The sequence below is a fragment of the Lynx rufus genome, unplaced genomic scaffold (assembly GCF_022079265.1).
Source record: "Lynx rufus isolate CCGP_SWC_20201006 ecotype Redwood Valley unplaced genomic scaffold, mLynRuf1.p SCAF_10, whole genome shotgun sequence".
Lineage (NCBI taxonomy): Eukaryota > Metazoa > Chordata > Mammalia > Carnivora > Felidae > Lynx > Lynx rufus.
In genome coordinates, this window is record NW_025814824.1 from 82,981,457 (window position 1) to 83,004,196 (window position 22,740).

Sequence of the window (22,740 nt, forward strand, 5' to 3'; positions counted from 1 at the left end):
ACAAACAAAAAAGACCGCAAGCAGCCCATTCTAGTGACCACCTCACTACCAAAGTAGCTACCAAACCTTCCATTTATGGAGTTCAGGCAGGTAGCCCTGTTAATCATCTCATCAAATCCTGAAGATACATCCTATTAACCTCATTTTATACATAGTGACCGCCTCATCACCTCATTGGAGCTCCCATGCCTTCCACAGATTGAGTTCAGGCAGGTAGCCCTGTTAATCATTCCACCGAATCCTGAAAGGAGCATTCTATTAACCTCATTTTATAGACAAGGCAACAGCCTAGGGCAGCACTGCCTAAGGTGCCAGCTGGTTAGCTGCAAAAAGCTGGGTTTTAAACCTAGGCCTTTGTGACGCCAAAGCCTACCCTGCCAGCTTGCTGTTAACGATGTTCACCTGACCATTCCTCTAGTTCAGAAAACAAAATGGCAACAGAACTTAAGCGTCTACTGTGTGCCAGTCACCAAGCTGGACACTTGATACATTCCATCTCATTTACTCTCCAAACAACCCTGGAATTTAGATGATGTTCCCATTTTACAGGAAAGGCAACTACAGGACGGAATAGGCATGTAAGCGAATCATGCTCACAGAGCTTCCAAGGGGAGGAGGTGGAATTCAAGAGGGCAAGGTTAGTTACTACTGTCCTGAATTCTTGTCTTTCACAACATTGGGGTTCCGGAGGAACATGTATGTTACAGGACAGAAATACCAAATGTCTTAATAATGCAAGGTGCTAAGAAATGGAAACAGGCTTTAAAGACAAACAGTAAAGAAAAAAAGCCAAAAATTCCTGCATCGACACAAAAATCAGCAAGCCACGCATAAAACATAAAATAGGAAATATGTTTCAAGAGATTAAAAAGCGTGTTACTAATCAGATTAATCTAGAAATGTTTCTGGCATTTGCAAAATGTTTTTATTTTTTTTTTTTAAATTTTTTTTTTTCAACGTTTATTTATTTTTGGGACAGAGAGAGAGACAGAGCATGAACGGGGGAGGGCCAGAGAGAGAGGGAGACACAGAATGGGAAACAGGCTCCAGGCTCTGAGCCATCAGCCCAGAGCCCGACGCGGGGCTCGAACTCACGGACCGCGAGATCGTGACCTGGCTGAAGTCGGACGCTTAACCGACTGCGCCACCCAGGCGCCCCTGCAAAATGTTTTTAAAACCCCCTCTTTAAAATCAGTTTACCACTTAGCTTGGATTCCTTTTTAAAAACTTAAATATTCCAAATTCTAATACACAAATCTATGCTACCATAATATTTTAGAATTTGACATTGAATTATTAAACTAACTCATTAACTTACATTGTATTTTACATATATTGTATTTTACAAAATATACTCAAATTGATAAATATTCAAATCAATGCTCTCACCTGTAATTTACTTTATAAGTTGCCAGCAGAAATGAAAAATCATTCACCAAGCCCCTTCCAAAGGCAGACAGATTTACTGAGTCTTTGGAATAGGATATGTAGTTAATTTTTCAAATATGGATAGCCTTCATTTCTAACACTTCCTTATACAAACCACACAAGAAAATTAAAATGAAAGAGACTTTCAAGGTATCCCAGTACAACAGGGTCAATGGACCCTACCTGGTCATGTTTAAGGAAACAATTCCATCCCCTAGAGGGTGGTTACAGAGTACAAGAAAATAATTCAGAAAGAAAAGAAAGTGTTCCACTCTCCCTTCTTAACTAGGAAGGTGAGCGAAAACAAGGTGGCAATTTAAAAGCAACGTGTAATAAAACAGGTGTAAGTAATGCTACCCCTCCACCTTACACAAGCCAGGAGAAGGAACACATTTCTATAAAAGTTATAGAGCTGTCCAGGGGACACCAAACTCTACCTTCCTATGGCTGTTATGTTTTATCAATAAAGCTTGGATACTGTGTTACTATGGTGATTTAATACTATGTTTTAAAGGGGGATTATATGATTAATTTTAACAAGGTTGAGAACTGAAGATGTGTGAGAAACAGGATTCTAGCTCACATAATTAAAGTGATTGGGGAGAAAAGTGGGCCTCACTGGGGGGAAGAGAAAAAAACTTGAATTATTAAAATATTTAAAGCAACAGGTCACAATGATTTCTAAATTACAAATAAGGTCATGCTTTTGTGACATACTATTATGTGATCATATAAAATATGACTGTTCATTAATTTAACTCAGGGTGTGATTTCACTTCTAGAATGTTTAAAATGAGGCATCTGAGAAGGAAAGGGTATTGATAGGACTGAATGAAAAGAAAACACCCGGGATCCTTAGGAAAAGGACACAGAATGAACACAACTTGGTTTGTGAAGTGAGTGTCATTAATTTCCCTATTTATCTTTTCACCACCATTAAAAATGCTGAAAATGCTTTTAGCGACATCCTAGGCTCAAAGAAAGATTCATTACTCATTTACTTGGTTCAAATCCCAACTCAATCACTTGCTAACGGGGCCTTCATTTAGCAAGTTACTTAACCTCTAAGCACCTCAGTTTCTTTACCTGGAATAACAATGAGAGACCACTGCTCAACCCAAAGGAGGTTTTGGGAATAAGTGAGGTAAGCATTTACCATAAAGGCCAGTCCATAATAAAAACAATTAATAAGAGAGACTCAAGCTGTCAAGTTACTGTCGGAAGGAAAACAAAAATTCATATTAAAATCATGCATTTGCTCAGCATCTTCCTGACGGACTCATTTTTGTAATCCTTACGAGTGGAGAAAGGAAGCCTGCCTTTCTCTCTTCTCAGTTGCATCTTTTCAGTAAAGGACAGTCCTTTGGGAGACCAAGGGAGCTGCTCATGCTTACAGTAATGTAAACGAGTAAAGGGACACAGCTTAGGAGACAACATTTGTTATTCTCAGTTGATTCACCATTTTTAAATCCTAACAGGGTAGGGGCGCCTGGGTAGTAGTAGCTCATTCAGTTAGGCATCCAGCTTCAGCTCAGGTCACGATATCGTGGTTTGTGGGTTTGAGCCCATCATCAGGCTCTGTGCTCATAGCTCAGATTCTGCTTCGGATTCTGTGTCTCCCTCTCTCCGCCCCTCCCCCAATCGTGCACACTCTCTCTCAAAAATAAAAAAAGAAAAAAAAAGTTTAAACACTAATAAAGTACAAGCCACTTAAACAAACAAGCAAAAGGGGTCCTAAAGCAGCAAACTCTCAAATCTCTTCTCCTTGGACCATCTGCAATAAACTAAAAGTTAGGCAAGGGTGCTCAGAGGTTAAGTTGAAGGGTTCTCAATCTCTGAGGAATCTTGTCATTCCCTCTCCGCTTGCTGCTGTACTCTGGGAGAGTGTTCACTCTTTCTCCATAAAAATGACTTTGGGGAAAGGGTCTACTTCGTTAGACGCTGCAGGGTTTGTGTCTACCTCCAGTATCAGAATCCAGAACTTTTTAACAGGGATCAGAGATTTCACAATGATTAAAACGGGGAGGAACTGCAGAAACCATCTGGCTCGAGTCTCTTGCTTTATAAGATGGGAAAACTGAGGCACATGGTCTTTTTGTTTTGTTGGTTTTGTTTTCTCAAGGTATCAGGACTAAAACGAAATTCCAAGCCCCATTCTGCTTCAAAGCCCTCTCCATCCTGCCGGCCTCCACTAAACACGATGAAACCCTTCCCTCACCTCCAGCGTTCAACTCCACTGAAGGAACTCAGGTATGTGAGGGATCCAGATAGTTGTCTTCTCAAACAGACCCACTGCCCACTGAGCAAGGGAAACCAAATTTGAGTATTTCCCGAAATAAGCCCAGGAGACCAGGGCCAACACCACCCTTCACTGCACTTCCCAAGCCTAGATGAATATGGAAAACAAGGGAGAAAAGCAACAAATATTCAAACCAGATGTTAACATTCAGGCTGACTTGGAAATGCCTGTGAACCATCCAAGGCTCCTCCAGCAGCATTTTGCTTAATCTCGAAGTTATTTACAGGTTCAGTGTATAAATGACAGGAAGCATGTCAACAGACAGGATGATTTCAACCTTCCAGGGAGAGAGGGGATTTTCCGTATTATCTCACTTTCAGTTTAGCTGTCCATCTTACATGAGCAACTACTAGAGTGCTATCCCGTAAAAAGTGCTCACACCATCTGTCCTGCTACAGAGATTCCCAGCTAGCTGGAAAGGAATAAACAAGTGTACCACAAAGCATACAGCTTGTACCAGTGTTTTATGAAACCAAAGTAAGAACAAGGAGGGAAGAAAATGCAAGAAAAGGCAAAGCCCTATTCAGACAAGGAGGTTAGAGACAGCTTCTCAAAGATGACAAAGGACGAGCCGGAGCAACGACTTCAGAAACAGGGGACTGGGTGTTTCAGGCAGAGGAATGAGCAGGGCAAAGATTCTCAGGTGGGAAAGAGCTAGGCATGTTCAAGGATCCCAAAGGACACCAGTGCAGCTAAGATACAGGAGCTAAAGGGAAAGTGGCATGATAGGAAGTTGCTAGATAAAAGCAAAAGCCAGATCATACAGAAAGCCGCGTCGGTCACGGTAAAAATTTGGGATTTTTTTTTTTTTTTTTTTGTAAAGGTGATGGAAAGCCACTGACAGGTTTTCATCAAGGGAATAACAGTCTAATCCAATTGTAAATGTTATGTGGAGAATAGTTTAGGAGAAGGCAGAAGTAGAGGCAGAGAAAATAATCAGGAGGCTACTGGACTAGTCCAGGTGAGACAAGGTAGAGGCTTAACTCATGGTGGGAAGAGTGAAGGTGGGGTCCGGGTGGAGAGTTCCAAATTACAGCCAGCTGGCGTGCATAATGACAGGCTTGCAGATGTACGGAGAGTAAAAAGACAGCAAATTACTCTTTCATGATACAAAACACCAGTTTGGGGGGAGAGCTAAGAGTTCCATTCAGGGTATGGTAAGTCTGAGAAACCCTGAGATAGAAATGTCAAGTACGTGGTTGAACATACTACCTAGGAAATCAGAGGGAAGGTTTGGGTTGGAGCTATAAATTGATGTTGTCTACACCCAGATGTATTTAATGTCACAGTAAAATACAAGGTCACTTAGCGAGAGCATTCAGAGAAACAAAAGAGGAACAGGACGAGATTACCCATAGATAAAAGACCATCAAAGGAAAAGTGGAGAACAGGCAGGCAGGAATGGTCAACTGTACCCATGAATCAAGATGGGACAGAAAAATTGAAGTGAGTGATATACAGGTTGCAGATGTCCTTGATAAGAAAAGCTCGAGGTGAATGACAGAGGCAGAAGAAAGACTGAAGAGGGCTGAGGGGTAAGCTGGAGTGTGTAGCTAACTCTTCCAAGAAGGACAATGAACGGGAACAAGAGGATAGAGAAGTAGCAGAACTGGTTTTTAAGCTGCTCTTGATGATTCAACAGAGGCAGAGATTCATGACGCAGGAGCGGGAAGAAACAGGCCTTTGGATTCGAATCCCAGATATGCTGGTCATTAGCTCTGGGAGGGCAGGCAAGTTTATACCTCTCTGACCCTCACCTACAAAATGAAAATACTTTGCAGAGTGGTTTTGGGGAGTAGAAACAATGTATGCAAAGTAACTAGCATATAGTAGATACAAAGTGAAAATAATCGTTTATGAAATTATAAAATTTGAGACATGGAACCTAACGTTCTGTCATCCTCAATTTAATATGGCTCACTAACAATTACCTGTCAAGCACCACTGCAGGGCCCCCCTAGTGCTGCTTTTCCTTTCCTTCTGTGCATACAGGACATCGGGCAGGGATCAAGTTTTATCATACTACCACATCTCAACCTTAAGTTACATGAGCCTCAAAGCTTCCTTCCATAAACCTTTCATCTGCCTAAGACTCAAGTTTCTCACATTCCAAGCTCGAAGATCCAAGTGGCAAGAATGGCATTGACCCAAAATGTCTGGGGACCTAGAGTAGGTTACACACTGCCAGATACAGGGCAATACCTATCTGCTCGAGAAACTCACCAGATGATTTAGAGAGATCTCTCCACTCCTTCGCCTACATGAACCTGACAAAGCAAAACTGAATCCTAAACTGGCAAATCAAAACAGTATCAAAACCAGAAGGAACAGGAGAGATCTAATCCAGTCCCCTCATTTTACCCATGAAGAAAAAAACTAAGGCCCTTAGGGGAAACGTCACTTGCCACACATCAGGGACCAAGTCAGTGGCAGAACAAAAAATAAAACCTAGGTCCTCCAGGTTGCTACCCCCAATGATCTGCCCACTAAAGCCCCGCTGCTTCACTGTTGTCAAATGCCGTGGACAGTGACCAAAGGCGCGAGGAGCAAAACAGAGGTTGCAGATGACCTTGGTAAGAAAAGTCACGGGACAAAACCAAAGACGACAGACAGGGATGAAAGTGGGCCAAACGAATCCGGTTTCACAAAGCAGAATATGATGAATGTATAGACGCAGGTCTGGGCAGGCAGAGACTGACACACTAATCATGCACATTAGTTTCATTTTCTGCCTTAGGTTTCGTTCTCTTCCGTTATTAGAATTTTCTGCTTTTCTACAACAAATATACATTGCTTTGAAAGAAACTTTGATTTTTTTTTTGTTTTGGTATTTCTTTATTTCTTTTTAATTTTTGTAATGTTTATTTTTGAGAGACAGAGAGAGGACGCGTGCACGCGTGCACACAGGGGAGGGGCAGAAAAAGAGGGAGACAGTATCCCAAGCAGGCTCTGTGCTGTCAGCAGAGAGTCTGATGCGGAGCCCGAATCCACAAACTGTAAGATTGTGACCTGAGCCAAAACCAAGAGGCAGACACTTACCCGACTGAGCCACCCAGGTGCCCCTGGTTACTTTATTTCTGGTGTGATGGATCTAATGGAGGTGGTGTGATAGAGAAAAAGTAAGGTGGAACTGGAAGTCAGATAAATGTGGGTTCTGAGAGCTGCTCTATCACTTACTAGGAGTGGGACCTCGGGCAAGGTTTCGAAGCTCTCTGAGCCCGTTTCCTCATATTTGGCATTATGGTGATGGTAAGCTGTCAAATGTGTAAACCTTTAGTGCAGGAGAACACAGCACACTGCCTGGCACATAACAGATACATAACAAAACAGCAAACAGCATGTGAATCCCATCTGCATCCCTGGTTACATCCTAAACCAACAAACTGCACCTTCCCTTGACCCTTAAAAGATCATGTCATTTCATCCTTGCTCATGTCATCTGTGTGTACTGGGGTACAGGATGATTTACAGGGCAATCGAACAGTAGCTGACTTGCTGGGTTCTGAAAGAGGAGAAGCACAAACCTGGAAGGAAGGAAGAGCTTTTCTATCCTCCAGCGAGTCTCCTGAGTGCTCCGATTGAAGCAGGTTGCCAGCTACCAAGGGCAAGCAAGTAGCACCACGGTATGAAATGGCACATAAAGCTTTTTTCTTCCCTTTTTTTAAAAAAAAATTTTTTATGTTTATTTTTGAGAGAGAAAGAGAGAGGGGGAGACACAGAATCCGAAACAGGCTCCAGGCTCTGAGCTGTCAGCACAGAGCCTGACATGGGGCTCGAACTCACCAACCGCAAGATCACGACCTGAGCCGAAGCCCAACGTTTAACCGACTGAGCCATTCAACAGGTCACGTCAAGACTCCTTTCCACCAAGAGCCTCAAGTACAGCATAGGGTGGAAGTAACTCTGCACTAGGAGTAAGAGTATGTGTTTCTTTCCCAGCTGTGATTACTTCGTTGTGACCATAAGCAAATCATTTCACCTCTACAAATCCTGGTTTCCCTTCTGTAAAATGGGACGTCTGAACCAGATGAATTTCATCTTGCTCCCACACACTTTCAAGGCCTCCTGTAGCCAGAGCCCAAGCTATCACGGTACACGTCACCCTCTCCCCAACAGGCTCCATCTGCTCTGGCTGAGCAAGCTCTAGGCTCACTCGTGGTTTCTCCTCTGCTTTGCTCTTCAGCACAGATGGGGAGGGAGGCTCTCCCTTCCACTTACCCCCTTCTTACTGTCCTTGCAGACTCAACCCACGTCTCCCCCACCGTGAGAAGTTTTCTCTGACCATCTCAGTCTTCTCTAACCTCACTGTCCATTTGGAGAGATACTCTTTAATGCGTGCTTGTAATACTTCCTGAACTACACTCAGAAACACATGGTGGGCGGGACCCCAAGTCCAATACCATTTCCGTGCCGCCCGACAGAGGGCTACACATTTGGAAACTTCCTTTGCTCTTTTGTAAAAGAGATACCACCATCATCCATCTTTTAGAAGAAACAAATGAAGTACCAGTGTGGACGCGTCCAGCACGCTGACTAGAGTCAATTAAGGGCTCAAATACAAATTTCCTTCCTTTCTGCTCTGTTTGGTGACTGATGCTCCCACAACAATGTTCTAGAAAAATGTATTCATTTGGGAGATGGACATCTACGTTGTGCCAGCAGCCTAAGGGGGCTGTGGGCAAATCCTAACTTCTCTGCAGCTTAGAGTTTGTTCAAATGAGGATAATAGCACCCGTTCTCATCTCTTAGGATAGGAGGATAAAGTGAGGTAACACATGAGAAAGCACTTTCTTTTGAAGAGCCACTGGCATTATTATTTTTCATAAGTCCTAGTTTCAGAAAGAAAAATCTTAAAACAACACAAGAGACAGTAAGATGTCAATGTTAACGGGTGATTTGATGATGACTGTGAAAATCCCACTCTTGATATAGACTAGAAGTGTCGGAAAGTTGTATTACTGTTCCTTGGGGTAGAAAAGTACAAATACTAAAAAGATTAGGAAGCTTTCTTTTTTGAACGTAATCACCTAGGGCATTACTCATCTCTCATGCTGACATATTTTCTAAAGCAAACGATATCATAAATACATTGGGGGTGGGGGGGTTGTGGGCCTCAGAATCTGGGCATATCCATTCGACAGGGCCAACTGCAAAGTAATAAAAAAAAAATAGTAACATTAAAACCTTTGTGTTTATTGTAAGTAAACTCCATCATTATTATCTCTTCGGCATTAAAGTATGCAAAGGTTACAAGTGGGGAAAGAGAAAAAAATACAGTCCCCAAAATAAAGTGAGGTGGGTTTTTTTTTATCAATAAAAGTTATCAACACTTACAGGCTGTGGAACATAACGAAATGTAAGAAAGAACCATCATAGGGGCACGTGGGTGGCTCAGTCGACTGAACGTCCAACTCTTCATTTTGGCTCAGGCCATGATCTAACAGTTCATGAGACTGAGCCTGCATTGGGCTCTGGGCTGACAGTGTGGAGCCTACTTGGGATAATTTCTCTCCCTCTCTCTGCCCCTCCCCCACTCATGCTTTCTCTCTCTCTCTCTCTCTCTCTCTCTCAAAATAAATTTACACACATTAAAAAAAGAAGATCCATTATACAAGGCAAGGGTTAAAGCAGATCCATAAAGGGACATGTCTGTCCCAAATCATTCTGTTTAAAAATATGAGAAACCTGATCAGGGAAGAGTGATCTAAAGAGAAGCATTTTAGAAGAAAAAAAATTTTCTAACAACAGAAAAAAAGGTATCAGGGGATTTGGTGACCAAAACAAAAAACCTTTAGAACTATTTAAAGACTCTGCTTTCTTTCAAGAATGTAATCACCCAGACAGGTAGGTAAGTAGAGGGGTGTGGTTGCCATGAGAGGAAAAGAGGGGCGAACTAGGCTGGATCTAATCACATTGTGCATTTCTTCCAAAGTTCGATTTTAAAGTCAGTTAAGGAATACCTCTCCCAAACTGATCACCACTACAAGAAGTCATGTAAAAACGTGCTCTCTCATTTTTCTTTGTTAGATTCCTAACCACATTTTAAAACATTTCAGCTTTAGGGCTCCAGGCCTGGCTGGTTCAGTCACCAAAGCGTGCAACTCTTGATCTCAGGGTCATAAGTTCAAGCCCCATGTTGGGTGTAGAGATTACTTCAAAAAAAAAAAAAAAAAAAAAAAAACACTTTAAAAACTTAAAAAACAAAATAAAAAAAAAAACTTAAATAAAAACATCTCAGCTTTATTAATTTATATAAATATGCCCTTGCCATAATTTGTAATACATTTTATAGGCGACTGGAGGAAATTTCATGCATCGCTAATTCATACATATAAATGTGAAGTTTGCATTAAATGTCTCTCAAGAAAACCCTACCTCCTTGCTATTTTAAGAAGGAACAGGATAAAGAAGAGACAAGAGGACTCTCATTACAAAGACTGACCCTCTTAAAACTAAGGCTATTCTGTTTTGAGCATGAATCCACTGCTAAAACAACATGGGTACCAGGATTTAAAAAGGCCCAAGTCTGGAAATACTACAATGGCTGATTGGCTTAAAAATAACATGTTAGAACCAGGGAAAATAGTGATTATAAGTAGTTGGCAACATTCCAGTGCTGCTTTTTAGTACTCTTTTTCCTTTTAATACTCTTTTAAACTCCTTTGGCTACCAATTCTCATCTCACACCATTTTCAGGTTGCTGCCAAACAAAGCGGAACGCCCCTCCTACCAAGTGTAGAGAAGACCAAACAGCACACTCCCCACGTGCTCTCTAAACCACCAAAACCCTTCAGACCTGCCTGGTTTGGGCACACTAAAATACAAGACAGAACCTTCCTGAAGATGGGCCATTGTATAGTTTCCTTAGAACACATTATGGCAGCTATTACTTATAATGATATTTTCTAAAAGCCCTGTCACTAAAAGTGGGCTTTTTAAGGCACAATGTAGGTTGCAAAAATAATGCTTAAACTGTAATGAAACACACAGGAGACATTTCTTGAAAATAAGATTAAGAAGACTGCTTCGACACTTTATTAATATTGTTAGTCAAGTATAGTTTTTATACAGTTAAAAAAAAAGTTCTTCCAAAATTGTTAGCATTAACTAATGTTTTTTTTTCTTCTTAACCCTCGGACTATTTTAATTATCTTGGAGTTCTTATATCGATACCTTTCCAACAGCTTACCAGAATGCAAAATCTAAGGTAATATTCAGATGGTTTTGTATGTTTTTAGTCTAGAAAGCTACAGAAAATGCTTATATGCCCATAAATGCCATTCTTAGCCACCTAAAACGCAAGATGCTATTTAACAACATGTCTTTTAAATAGCTAAACACCTTTAAACAAGATAGGCCTGTGATCATTTAAATTTTAAGTTGAATCAAAGAAAAACAAAGTCTATATAATATTCGTAAGGCCATGGAATAATGCAACATTGCTTGCTTAAGTTAAATATATTCATATTTAAGTAAAATTAAATAGCACTGGAATAAATACCAACCATTCTTAATCATGGTTTGAGACTGATAACCAAAATCAAAAATTTAATGCCGTGTGAAAAACATCTCACAGACTGACCAATGCAAAGCTCTAAGCTTTAAACTTTTTGATAGTGTCAATAAAATCCCCAGGAAAGGAGAATATTGCAACTCTCCTTCAAACATAGATGTTTTAAATCTTGGTTAAACAGACAGAATGTTAAGAATGGTGTGGTTTTTATTTTCCATAGCAGGTTTATTGACACTTTTTTTTCTAGTAAAGTTTGAAAATCTGACACTACCTGTCCACATAGAAGGGGAAACAAAACTTGGTCAAAGTCTGTAGAACTTCCTGTGGAGAGAAAGAGAGATAATTTATACATCTAATGGGACCAATAAATCTAGCATTAACCACGGCACACAATCTAGCAACTTTACCCTAAAGAAAGAGGAGACAGATGAAGAAATATGGGCTTTATCAATTACATGGGAGGAGTACAGGCAGTCAATCATGAGAAATAATAAACATGATCAAACTTCATTAAAAATGAAAAATTAATCAAGAATCACACATGGGCGAGCAGCAGGAGCCGTGCAGGAAAGCTCTGAAGGGAGGGAGGCGGTTGGGTTGCTGAGTGTTAACACCCCTCCAGGGACCATCTCCAGCCTGACCATATGGATCAGAGTGAATAACACCGAGCCACATGGGTTTGGCCTGGCAGGGCCGCTGTTGCTGGCACCGTTTTTGCCTGTTACCTAGGAACAGAGGGGGCCGGGATTAGACAACGCTTCCCTACATCAATAGGCCAAATCGCAAGCAGAAGAGAAAGCCAACTTGACGGTAATTGTCCCTGAACATTGTCAACTACATTTTTTAGAGTTTAAAACTTCCTTTACTTACTTTATAAAGAAGCTGCCGTCTCTGGCATAGATTTATTTTGTAATCACAACACCAGCAATTTTAAGTATGCACTATTTTCAGTTAAATGTCATTATAGTTGGGCACACTCACCTGCTTGTAATTTGTGAAAATCCGAAGCAAACTACCAGATTAGATACCTTTTTACAAACGTGTACATAAAACCAAACATAACATTTAAGGGAAGTGTACAAAAAGGGAATAAAAAGCAGAGCAACATTGCGAAGATTCATAAAGGAGAGGCTTCTGACATTAAGACCACCACTACATAAGACACAATACACTGTGTGTGTGTGTGTGCGTGCGTGCGTGCGTGTGTGTGTGTGTGTGTGTGTGTGTGTGTGTGTGTGTCTTTTCCCAAGAGACCCATTTCCACATATATGGCATATATACACATAGCTAAACACATATACAAGTAATTAATTATTACTTCCTTCATAAAATTTTCTCTAGCTTGACTTAATTTAACTGCAGACTTGGACAGCCCACAGTTGGTGCTTATCATAAGTTCACAGACCAACGTTATAAATTTTAAAAAAGTATTCCTCTCATGCATTTGATTTGCTCTTTAACTATTTAAAATCTCAACCTCAAGACAAAATGAAGAACACATTGTTCGCCCATTGAGAAGCTGGTTCAAATTAAAACAAACCTGCCCATTGCAAATCCTAATCCAAGTGATAAATTATAGATCAGTTTACAAATGTAGCACTTTTCTAACCAATAATAATGAATTATCAATGCTAACTGAATTGATGCTTCTCGCTTCATTTATTTTTAAAACCAGTTCTATCATTCAAGAAATAAACCACATCAATCTAATAACCCACTCAATGAAGCAGAAAGCACACTGACTTGCTCTGCCAGGCATGTTCCGCCTACATAATTCAATTGAGCATATCCTATTTTTTAACATCATCTTGGACTGCTACTGTGTATATCGCAGTACTGTTAAGGCATGTCATGAAAGAGTGAAGGCAGAGGAAACTAAAAAATGAAAAAGAGTGGATAAGAATACTTCAGCATGTTCTATGAGGCATCACTGACACATCAGTTAATTCCATAATGTGGCATTCAGAAGTCCATACATATTGTTTTAAAACCAGTCATGTTTAAATGAATTGCAAAAGCTAATTGAGAATCAGAAAAAATGAGCCATTTCTTAGTGCATAATGTCAGTATCAGGCAAATATTGGGAAAACGGTCACAGAAAACATTCAACGTCTGCAGTCTTAATTCTAAAACATACTCTAACCCACGTATACAAAACTCTTATGATTTACATGCAAAAAAGAAATCCTTACAAATTCCTTTCCCATCAAGTTCCAGATACCACAAAGCATCTCCTGACTTCAGTATATGTACTGAGCATCCTTTAAAACTCAGTACCCGGTGCTCACTCACTGCCAACATCAGCTACAAAGACAGTTATCCTCTCCCCTCAGAAGTGACAGGTGCAGAAGTGCTTCTCTACTCTATGCTGGAGTGGAGCTGCCAAAAGGCCTCAAGATTTTTGAAAGAAAGGACCCCCATGGCTCCGAGGAAGCATTGTGCTCTACAGCAGAGTCAAAGGAATCTAATATGCCCAACTTATTACTCACTACAATATAGAAACTACTTACCACTTTCTAATGTCAAGAGTAATAACCAACCGTGAACTTGTCTGTCAGATAATATTAGAACAAATATCAAAATACCCAATGTGGGCTGGGTATAACCCACCTCCCAAGAGCTTTCCTTTTACCCAAGAAAGCAGTGATAAGTCTAATTAAGCAATAGGGCAGGAGAAGGGGAGGAGGGAAGGGAATATAGGCAAATGTAGGCACATGTTTGTGCATTACAATATGTTTCTTCATGTTTGTGATATTACAAGAGCTTGATATTCCAATTTAAGTCAAACAAGACAGTGGTGTGCTGTCAGAGGAGAAAACAAAAATGAGCATCTACTCTGTGTTAGGCATATTCACACATTATCTCAATCAGAACTGAAAAATCTACGTCTTAGTTTGGGAAGGGGGAAACAAGCAATGTATCTTATACGTAAAAACTGCTGAAATAGACCAGTTTTCTTAATACTGATTTTTCCCTATATATACACATCTAACTACCGTATCGTCCTTTTCCAAAGGAAAAAACACAATTACCTGGATAGGAAAAGTACCACTCCCTAATAGAGGGGACTTCAAAACCCTGATATAAATATATTTTGAGCATTATATTTATGGCAGAGTGTCTTTCAATGGTAACTCTACTGGCCAAAGTCACTAGGCAGTTAGCAACCCCTTTTTGCCCTCTCTGTGTCTTTGGCTGGGAACTTTCTTTGTAAATGGTAATCTTCCTGTTTTCTCCCCTTTTTCTCTCGCCTACACAAGCTGTTTCAGACAACCAGCCTCAGTACAACCTCAACTACTGCCACATAAATCAGGTCTTCAAGATGTAGTACGGCTGATGAAATGTAAATGACCTCATTGCTAAGGCAGGGGGTGGGGAAAATCGTGCCAGCTCTCCAGATCAATTCCCAAGTTTATATTTTCACAAATCTTTTTATGTACAGTTTGATTTCTTAACATTTTAATGAGCAAAAAAAGTGCATCTATAGTAGCCAGTCACCACAGTTAAAGTGCAGGGCATGAACTAGATCCCAGGAGAGAACCAGTCCACCATGTCACCGCTGGCTTTAGGACATTCGCCACCTGGTTCCACGTCCCCAGGTTCCAACTCTTTTCATAATCAAAACACTGCTGACATTATAAACCCCAGACGGGTTTTCTAAAATCCTTCCCAATCAATATATCCAACACATAACTTATTGGAGACAACACCGAGCTCATTGATTAAGGTGAGTTCAGTAGCAAAGTTTTCAAAATAAATGAGACAAGAATGCAGCATTCAACCCCTTGTGTCACCAGACAATTTATGAAATAGGCGATTTCTAAAAGGGCTTTTCTTCCTAACGAAATCAACGATACTTCATGTGGGAGGAAAGCAGAGCAGAGGGGGTGGGGAGATGCATGGAGGACAGACAGTTGCACAAACCTTCAGTTATGCATATATCAAACAGCAGATTGCACAGTATAGGAGAGAAACAACAGCTACAAAGCTCTGCCCACAAGGAGATACCAAGCCTCAGAGTATGAACCAAACACGAAATCAACACACCTAACACTGGATTCACTTGCAAATGGAAATCAGAAAAGAACTCGAGATTCACGTCAGTCTCCTTTGGATTCGTTTCCCCCAGTGTGAATTCTCATCTGGTGAGAAGGCCCATCGAGGGGACTTGCTCCAATCTGGATAAAGTAAATTGAATTTTCACTGAAACTGAGATGTGCTCTTAAAAACCTGGTAAAGTTTACGGGGCGCCTGGGTGGCTCAGTCGGTTAAGCGTCCGACTTCGGCTCAGGTCCTGATCTCACGGTTCGTGGGTTCGAGCCCTGTGCTGGGCTCTGTGCTGACAGCTCGGAGCCTGGAGCCTGCTTCGGGTTCTGTGTCTCCCCCTCTCTCTCTGGCCCTCCCCTGCTCATGCTCTGTCTCTGTCTCTCAAAAATAAAGAAATGTAAAAAAAAAAAAAAAAAAAAACGGTAAAGTTTTTAATTTATAATATTATTCATCATAGAATTCTATCTGGAAGCAAAACTTCGAAGACTACATTTGATGCAGTCAACTGAGATTATGAATAATGAGGCTAACCAGTTCACTCTGAATTTGGGGTGTGGGTGGGGAGATGTATGAGATCCTGCAACGGCCATCAATTTGGATGTCAATACTTTGTTTTCATTGCTTCACTGAAACCCATAAACAAAAATTAGTTGTATTCAGCAGATGAAAACCACCGACAGTCAGACACAGACATACACACCCCACAAATAAATGCCATCTGAAAGACAAAAGTGCAGGCTGACTATAATGTCCACTGGGGTTATAGAATGCTGGGAGATGAGACACATTTTCAATAGTTCAAAAGGAAAAAGGAAATGTGTGCAGGCAAACATTCAAATAAAGGAAGCAGACAGCTTGAGTAAATGAATGTATATTTTAAAACACGGAGAGCTATAATCAGCCCCTCTTGTAGCTTGCTGAAAGCTCATACAGCGGTCGATAATTTACCTTTGTCCAAAAAGAGTTAAGGAGGGACAGACAGGGAAACAGAGTGGGAGAACGTTTCCTGAGTTTTTTTATATCCAATTTATTTGTTCATTTCAAAATGTAGACTGTGATGAAAAGATCAGTGGAGCTTAAATTCCTAAAATACTCTATTTCAATGTTTAATTTTTTGTTTTTAATAGCATGAGGGAAATGCTGACCGTCCAAGTCCTGCAATTGAGATGAGTGGCACTGACTTGAAAGAAAAGCCTTTGATTGATGATCTTAAAACTCAAGTTGAAAGTTAAAAACAGAACACACACAAAATCCAAACACGCAAAAAGCTAACAAAATTTCTATTTTAAACCATTTCAGGTTAAAACCAGGGACTCCAAGTAAAAGCTACCAGAGGTTTTAATGCGTACGACTGAGAAGGGTAAAGCAGAATGGTAACAAGTTTTTAGAGGCCTAATTAGCACCAAGTTCAAGAATGTTGATCAGAAATTTCTAAATATGAAAAGAGGAAATACAATTTTTTTCTTTCTCTGTAAATGTCAAATTAAGTCCAAGATCCATATTATACTTACAACCAAACTTTAAAAAAATGTTATTCAGTGAGAAAAATCTTTGCATAAGGGATTTTATAGAAAGGCCTTTCAACCTAAACATAAAAGCCAGGTCAAATTTCTAACAGTGCTGCTCCAATGCTACAGAATCTGCTTCCTTTCCTTGGTATATTTCAATGTTTACTCCTACCTTACTCTTTTTTTAAATATAAATGTTAATTTTGAGTTCTACCTATGTTATCATGCTAATTTGTGCAATACCTAATATACACATTCGCTGTTGTCATTCAAAGATAAAATTACAAAAGAGTACACAAAATTCATTATATTCTGTAACATGTATCATATAAATTTTATATCTAAATTATCATGGATAGTAAGTACATCGGTGGAATGCTAACAACAGCAGGAGAGCCACCTCTCTTCTAGAACTACTTTTAAGTACAGAGCTTCAGGAAGTGAAGTCCAAAAGTAAAAATACTGGATCTTATTTAAAAAAAAAAAAAACTAACAAAATTTCTCTTTCTATCCCTCTTTTTCTTCAAAAAAATTACTTAAAGTCGTTCCCAAATTACAGTGTTATGTAAAATCCTCTGTTCTAACATTTCATTTTATTAACGTAAAAGCTTATAGCAGAGAGGTGAAAATGAGAGAGCTATATTTTTAAGGTCAGTATTAAACACCAATAAACTTCTTGACACTTGTTTCAAATACTTAGAAGATGGACAAATGATTTGGTTAGAATCTCTTACAGTTAGCATTTGGTGGCACTGGTTGGCCCTAACATTATTACTATAAAATATTTTGCCTTGTTTCATTTCCTTAAACATTTTAAGTCCTGTCATCTGAACATTTATGTTATCAATATACCTAAAAGGAAGAAAGAATAGGGAAAATGGGCGAGGAGGGAATACAAGTCAACACCTACCAAAGGAATAGGGTCCCAACAGTAAAACGTGCAAACGTGATTTCACTGAAGAAGTAACTGGCCCTCAGGAAGATGCTATTAAAAAAAAAAAAAAAAAAAAAAAGAGCACTGATAGAAATAGTATTTTGTAAGCATATTAAAAGCTGTCAGCTTTTAAATATTTTAAATGCACACAAAAATGTGCACAGATGGGCAACTTTTCTGCTCACATTAGTCTAGAAAAAAAAAATCTTTCATTATCAAGCTCAAAGTCCTTGAATTTTTTAAACTTAATTGTGCCTCTATTTCTAAGAATTCACACCCAAAGGCCAAAGCTTTCCTGCCACCAGTCCTTCAAATCTGACTTGGACATTACACGGGAGGAGGCTCCAAGCCTCCCTGAGGTCTCACTCCTTTTACAACACACGAAAAAGCAGTCGATAATGGGCCCATGCTGAATTCACTGCTCTCCACGTCTCCTCTTGGGACACAAGCCTAGCAGATGTGATAAAAACTGTGTCAGAGAAGTGGCTCTAGTTTGTGCCTTAATGACAACTTAAGCCTCTAAACCAATACAACCAAAGGACTAACAGAACTGGCTGTTACCTCTCTCTCCTGCCAATCTTTGAATATCTCTGAACTGAATTAGCACCTCTACCCACAACATCCCCTGCCACCCCACAAAATCTATTCTAATTTTAAAAGATAAATGAATTCAGCAAAACACGTCGGCGGCACAAGTGTCTGGGCTGTGTGTGTGTGTGCGTGTGTGTGTGTGTGTCCTATAATTAAGCCCTAACACATATTTCGTGTAGTTTATATTTTCTCAAGGTATGATTGTGCATTCAGATGTCTTGAAGGAGGGTCCGATTTCCTCTGATCACCACCCCAGTAACCGTGTTAAACACGCACAACTGGTAGACTTACAGTTTCCAAAGAGTGCCTCCAGGTCTAAAAATTATTTTTAAATGTGTCCAACCGTAGGAAAGACCAGTGATATTCTGAGTTACTGAAACGTTCTGATTATTAAAATGTATACAGAAGAATTGTTAAAACCGGTGGGCAGTTATACTTTTAAACTTGTAAGCACTCTTTGTCTTACCTAATGACACGGTACCAAAAAAATAGATTTAAATGTGTACTTCTGATAACATTTTCTAAATGCTATGATTCGGCCTTCAGATGATAGGCCTTTTTACCCAGTATCTTGAAAGCCTATTCAGTCACAATTGCATACCCACTTAATCAGCAATCATTGTTCTGGGATGCAGGACTTTGTTGTCCAGACAAGCACCAAAACCTTAAAAAAATTTTTTTCAGAACTGGCATAAGAAAAAAGTGATCTCTGTCAGACAAGGACAAATTTATGCAAATCTTTTATAAACATTCACAAACATTTATTTAGCTTTTGAAATGTTGGCCTCATTTGAGAGCATGAAAATGAGGGGGAAGTAGGGAAACGCAAAGGACAGCTTAGAAGCTGGCACACTACATAAATATTCAGAAGGAAGATTATAGGATTCGTGTTAGGCTGTCTTAGGCTTCTCCAAAGTCCACACAGAATAGCAAAGAACAAAACTAACGAGAAGTACAGCAGATGTTAGACAATGCATCAGCCTCTTTCCCTCTCTCACTTGGCTATACTTGGACGCTTTTATATTTTCTTTCAATATGGTTAGGTCATTCAAGGATTCTCCTATAGACTCTGTATTGTGGCTGCAGATCTATAAGCTGGAGGTCTGTCAGCTTTCCAAAAGTTTCCAATGAAAAGGCATTATGCAAATTCTACCTCTCTTACCCTCTTTCAGGGGGGAAAAAAAGCCTCCAGTATGCAGTCATCGGAGTATTGGAAGCCCCAGCCTTCATTTCTGTATAGCTGTGTTTGCCTCAGGGCCACGCTGCTTGTTTTGACAGTGGATCCCCCTAGATAGTTGGGATTAGTCGAGCTTGTTTAGATAAACTTGAAATCAAGGCCTTCTCTAGGTAGACAGCTAGATGTAGCTACCGAGTTTCCAGCTGCCTCCTCCTTTCATCCCCAAACAACTGGAGATTCACAGTAGCTATCACAGCCACAGGCTATGTCACATACATAAGTACAAAATTAAAGGCTGCTAAAAGAAGCCTTTGTAAGTCTTAGTGCTAAAATAAGGAATCTGTACTGCTTGGTTTATACAAATTATTCTAGCACTACCAGTATGGAACTGAAATCATCAGTTAACAAGGCATATTAATCAAGGTTCCCAGCTTCTTTGGATAGGCAGGATCATAGTTTGATAATATATCTAACCTTCTGCTTCTCAGCTCTTGTATGAGAGTAATCGCTTAAAACGTTGAAAAGGAAATAATAGGCTTTATTTATCCAGTGGCAGGAGATGTCAGACGCCATCAACAAACACTGGGAACAGACTATGAAGATCAAAATGTAAATATCAAATCTGCTTTTGAGAGAGAATTATTTAGCAATTGATTAGACAGGGCATCACTGAACAGTCATCTCCAATTACAGAATGGTTTCAAATCAACTTTTATTTCCCACAACTTGCAGATCCTAATAAAATGGTATCAGGAGGACTCGAGAACTGAGGAAATTTATACTCAGAACAGATCAATGACATCCCACTATACAGACAGAAGGCAGGTGATATGAAACAGTATTGAAATAAAAAAATGTATGCAATTTAAATAATTCTCCAGAATCTAATACTCAAGGATTTCTTTCTTTTGAAGCTAGAGACAGCTCTTCAGAGGGCCAGCAAAATGTAAACAAAGAAAATAATTCCACATATATGTTTTATTTTACTTTACATATCTTGCTCTAACATGTGGATGCCAGTGTTTACCTGAGGCTGGGATAAACTGTAAACACAACAACAGTATCTGAATAGATTTAAACACTTTTCAGATCAATTCTAGAAGATACCATACAATCTTGAAAGCCTCCACCCTCTGACCACACTATCAAGTCACACAAGGCAGTTATCCATCAGTCAAGTGTTGATTGATTGACCAACGAAAACATGTTCTCGTAATTCAACAGCTAAGTCACTATTTAAAAGAAAAGCTTTATGACATGCAAGACATTCTGGAACAACAATCATCAATTTGAGGTTTTCCTAAGGAATTTTTGGTTCATTTCACTTACCACTTACCAAGTAAAGACGGAGTTGGCAAACTTTTTCTCTAAAGGGCCAGATAGTAAATATTTGAAGGCTTTGCAGGACATTTATGGACTCCATCAAAGATTCTTCTAGGGCTTTTTTTTTTTTTTTTTTAATAACTCTTCATAGGAGCACCTGGGGTGGATCAGTCGGTTGAGTCACTGACTCTTGAATTAGGCTCCGGTCACTATCTCAGTCATGAGATTGAGCCCCACATCGGGCTCCATGCTGAGCTTGGAGTCTGCTCAAGATTCTCTCTTTCCCTCTGCCTCTCTCCCTGCCTTGCACTCTCTCTCTAAAATAAAAATTAAATTAAAAATTAAAAAAAAAAACCTCTTCATAAAAGTAAAAACCACCTTAGCTCAAAGGACACACATAAGAGCCACTCCGAGGCAGTACTTGGCCAGGTGGCTGTAGTGTGCCAGCCCCCAATCCAGAAATTTCTGAAAGGTCAAATGGCCATGCCAATCGTATTGGCTCTATGGTGAGCCAACAATTCACACATGGATATTGCTAAATGGCCAAATATCTACTGCATTCCAACATGCTCTCTTTTTAGAAAATTATTTAAAATACAGAAACAGAAACAGGGGCACCTGGGTGGCTCAATCACTTAAGTGTCCGACTCTTGGTTTCATCTCAGGTCATGATCTCATGGTTCATGGGTTTAAGCCCCACATCGGGCTCTGCTTCTGAATCTCTCTCTTTCTCTCTCTCTCTCTCTCTCTCTCTCTCTGCCCTCCCCTGCTCATGCTCTCTCTCTAAACAAAATAAACTTAAAAAAAATTGTCAAAAATAAAAAACAAAGAATTACAAACCAACCATATTTCACTATTCAAAATTCACAACTGTTTTTTGGCACAAACCCTTCAGAGAAACAACTTCTTAAATTAACAGTTCACTATTACTACAGGTAAGGTTCAGGGTTTTCTTAACAGATAGACTGATGTTCTCCGGATCATGGGCAGCTCTTCAATTTGAGAATTATTTTGTTTACAGTATCACAAAAAGCAGTATTAAAAGAAAAGTCTTTTCTAGCGCTTTACTCACCACTCATGCGAACAACATGTTACGGACCCAACGTGCTATTAGATGTAGAATGTACCAGGGCCTTCTCACTACTTAATTTCTGGCCCTTCTTTCAACTTCTTCCCCTTAAGTGTGTTTTCCAGGATATTATCTTCTTTCTTCTAACTCTGCACTCTCCTCCATTCATAGTCTATTTACCCTTTAATTCCAATTATCATTGCTTTGTAAGAGAGTCCGATTCAAATCTTCACTTCCTAGACTACATCTAGCACCAGGCTCTATTCCAACTGCCTTTTGGACATTTCTTTTTCTGTTTTTTTTTTAATTAAAAAAAATTTTTTTTTAATGTTTATTATCTTGAGAGAGAAAGAGAGAGCAAGCAGGGAAGGGGCAGAGAGAGAGAAACACAGAATCGGAAGCAGGCTCCAGGCTCTGAGCTGTTTGCACAGAGCCCAATGTGGGGCTCAAACCCACAGACCGCGAGATCATGACCTGAGCTGTAGTGGGCCGCCCAACTGACCGAGCCACCCAGGCGCCCCGCCTTTTGGACATTACTGCCCCATGTCCCGTAAGTACCTCAAGCTTAACATGTTGAAAATCCAGATGTATCATCTAGGTTCCTGGAACCCCACCACTCATTCAGCTCTTTCACCCCACTGAAACAAGAAAAGAACTCAGGGCACCACTATTACTCACTGGGGGACAGACGATCCATTTGTGTGACTTAGATTCAACTTATTTGCCATGGTTGTTGAATTTTGAAATAAATCCGTGAAGAGAAGCTTCCAACTCCTTAAAAGCTTCTCCAATGTTAACAAACAAGAAAGGAGACACAAGGGAGCCCCTGGAATCAAGAGCATTTCAGTCAT

General features: G+C 39.9%; 1 protein-coding gene across 4 annotated transcripts in view; it reads right to left on the reverse strand.

Moving 5' to 3' along the window:
- Positions 1–22,740, reverse strand: part of DENND1A (DENN domain containing 1A) — a 509,451-nt gene that overhangs the window by 342,006 nt on the left and 144,705 nt on the right. For all 4 annotated transcript variants that reach the window (XM_047069226.1, XM_047069240.1, XM_047069220.1 and 1 more), the window contains exon 4: positions 11,512–11,561. In XM_047069226.1, coding sequence (XP_046925182.1) covers positions 11,512–11,561 — 50 coding nt within the window. The remainder of the gene's footprint in view (positions 1–11,511; positions 11,562–22,740) is intronic.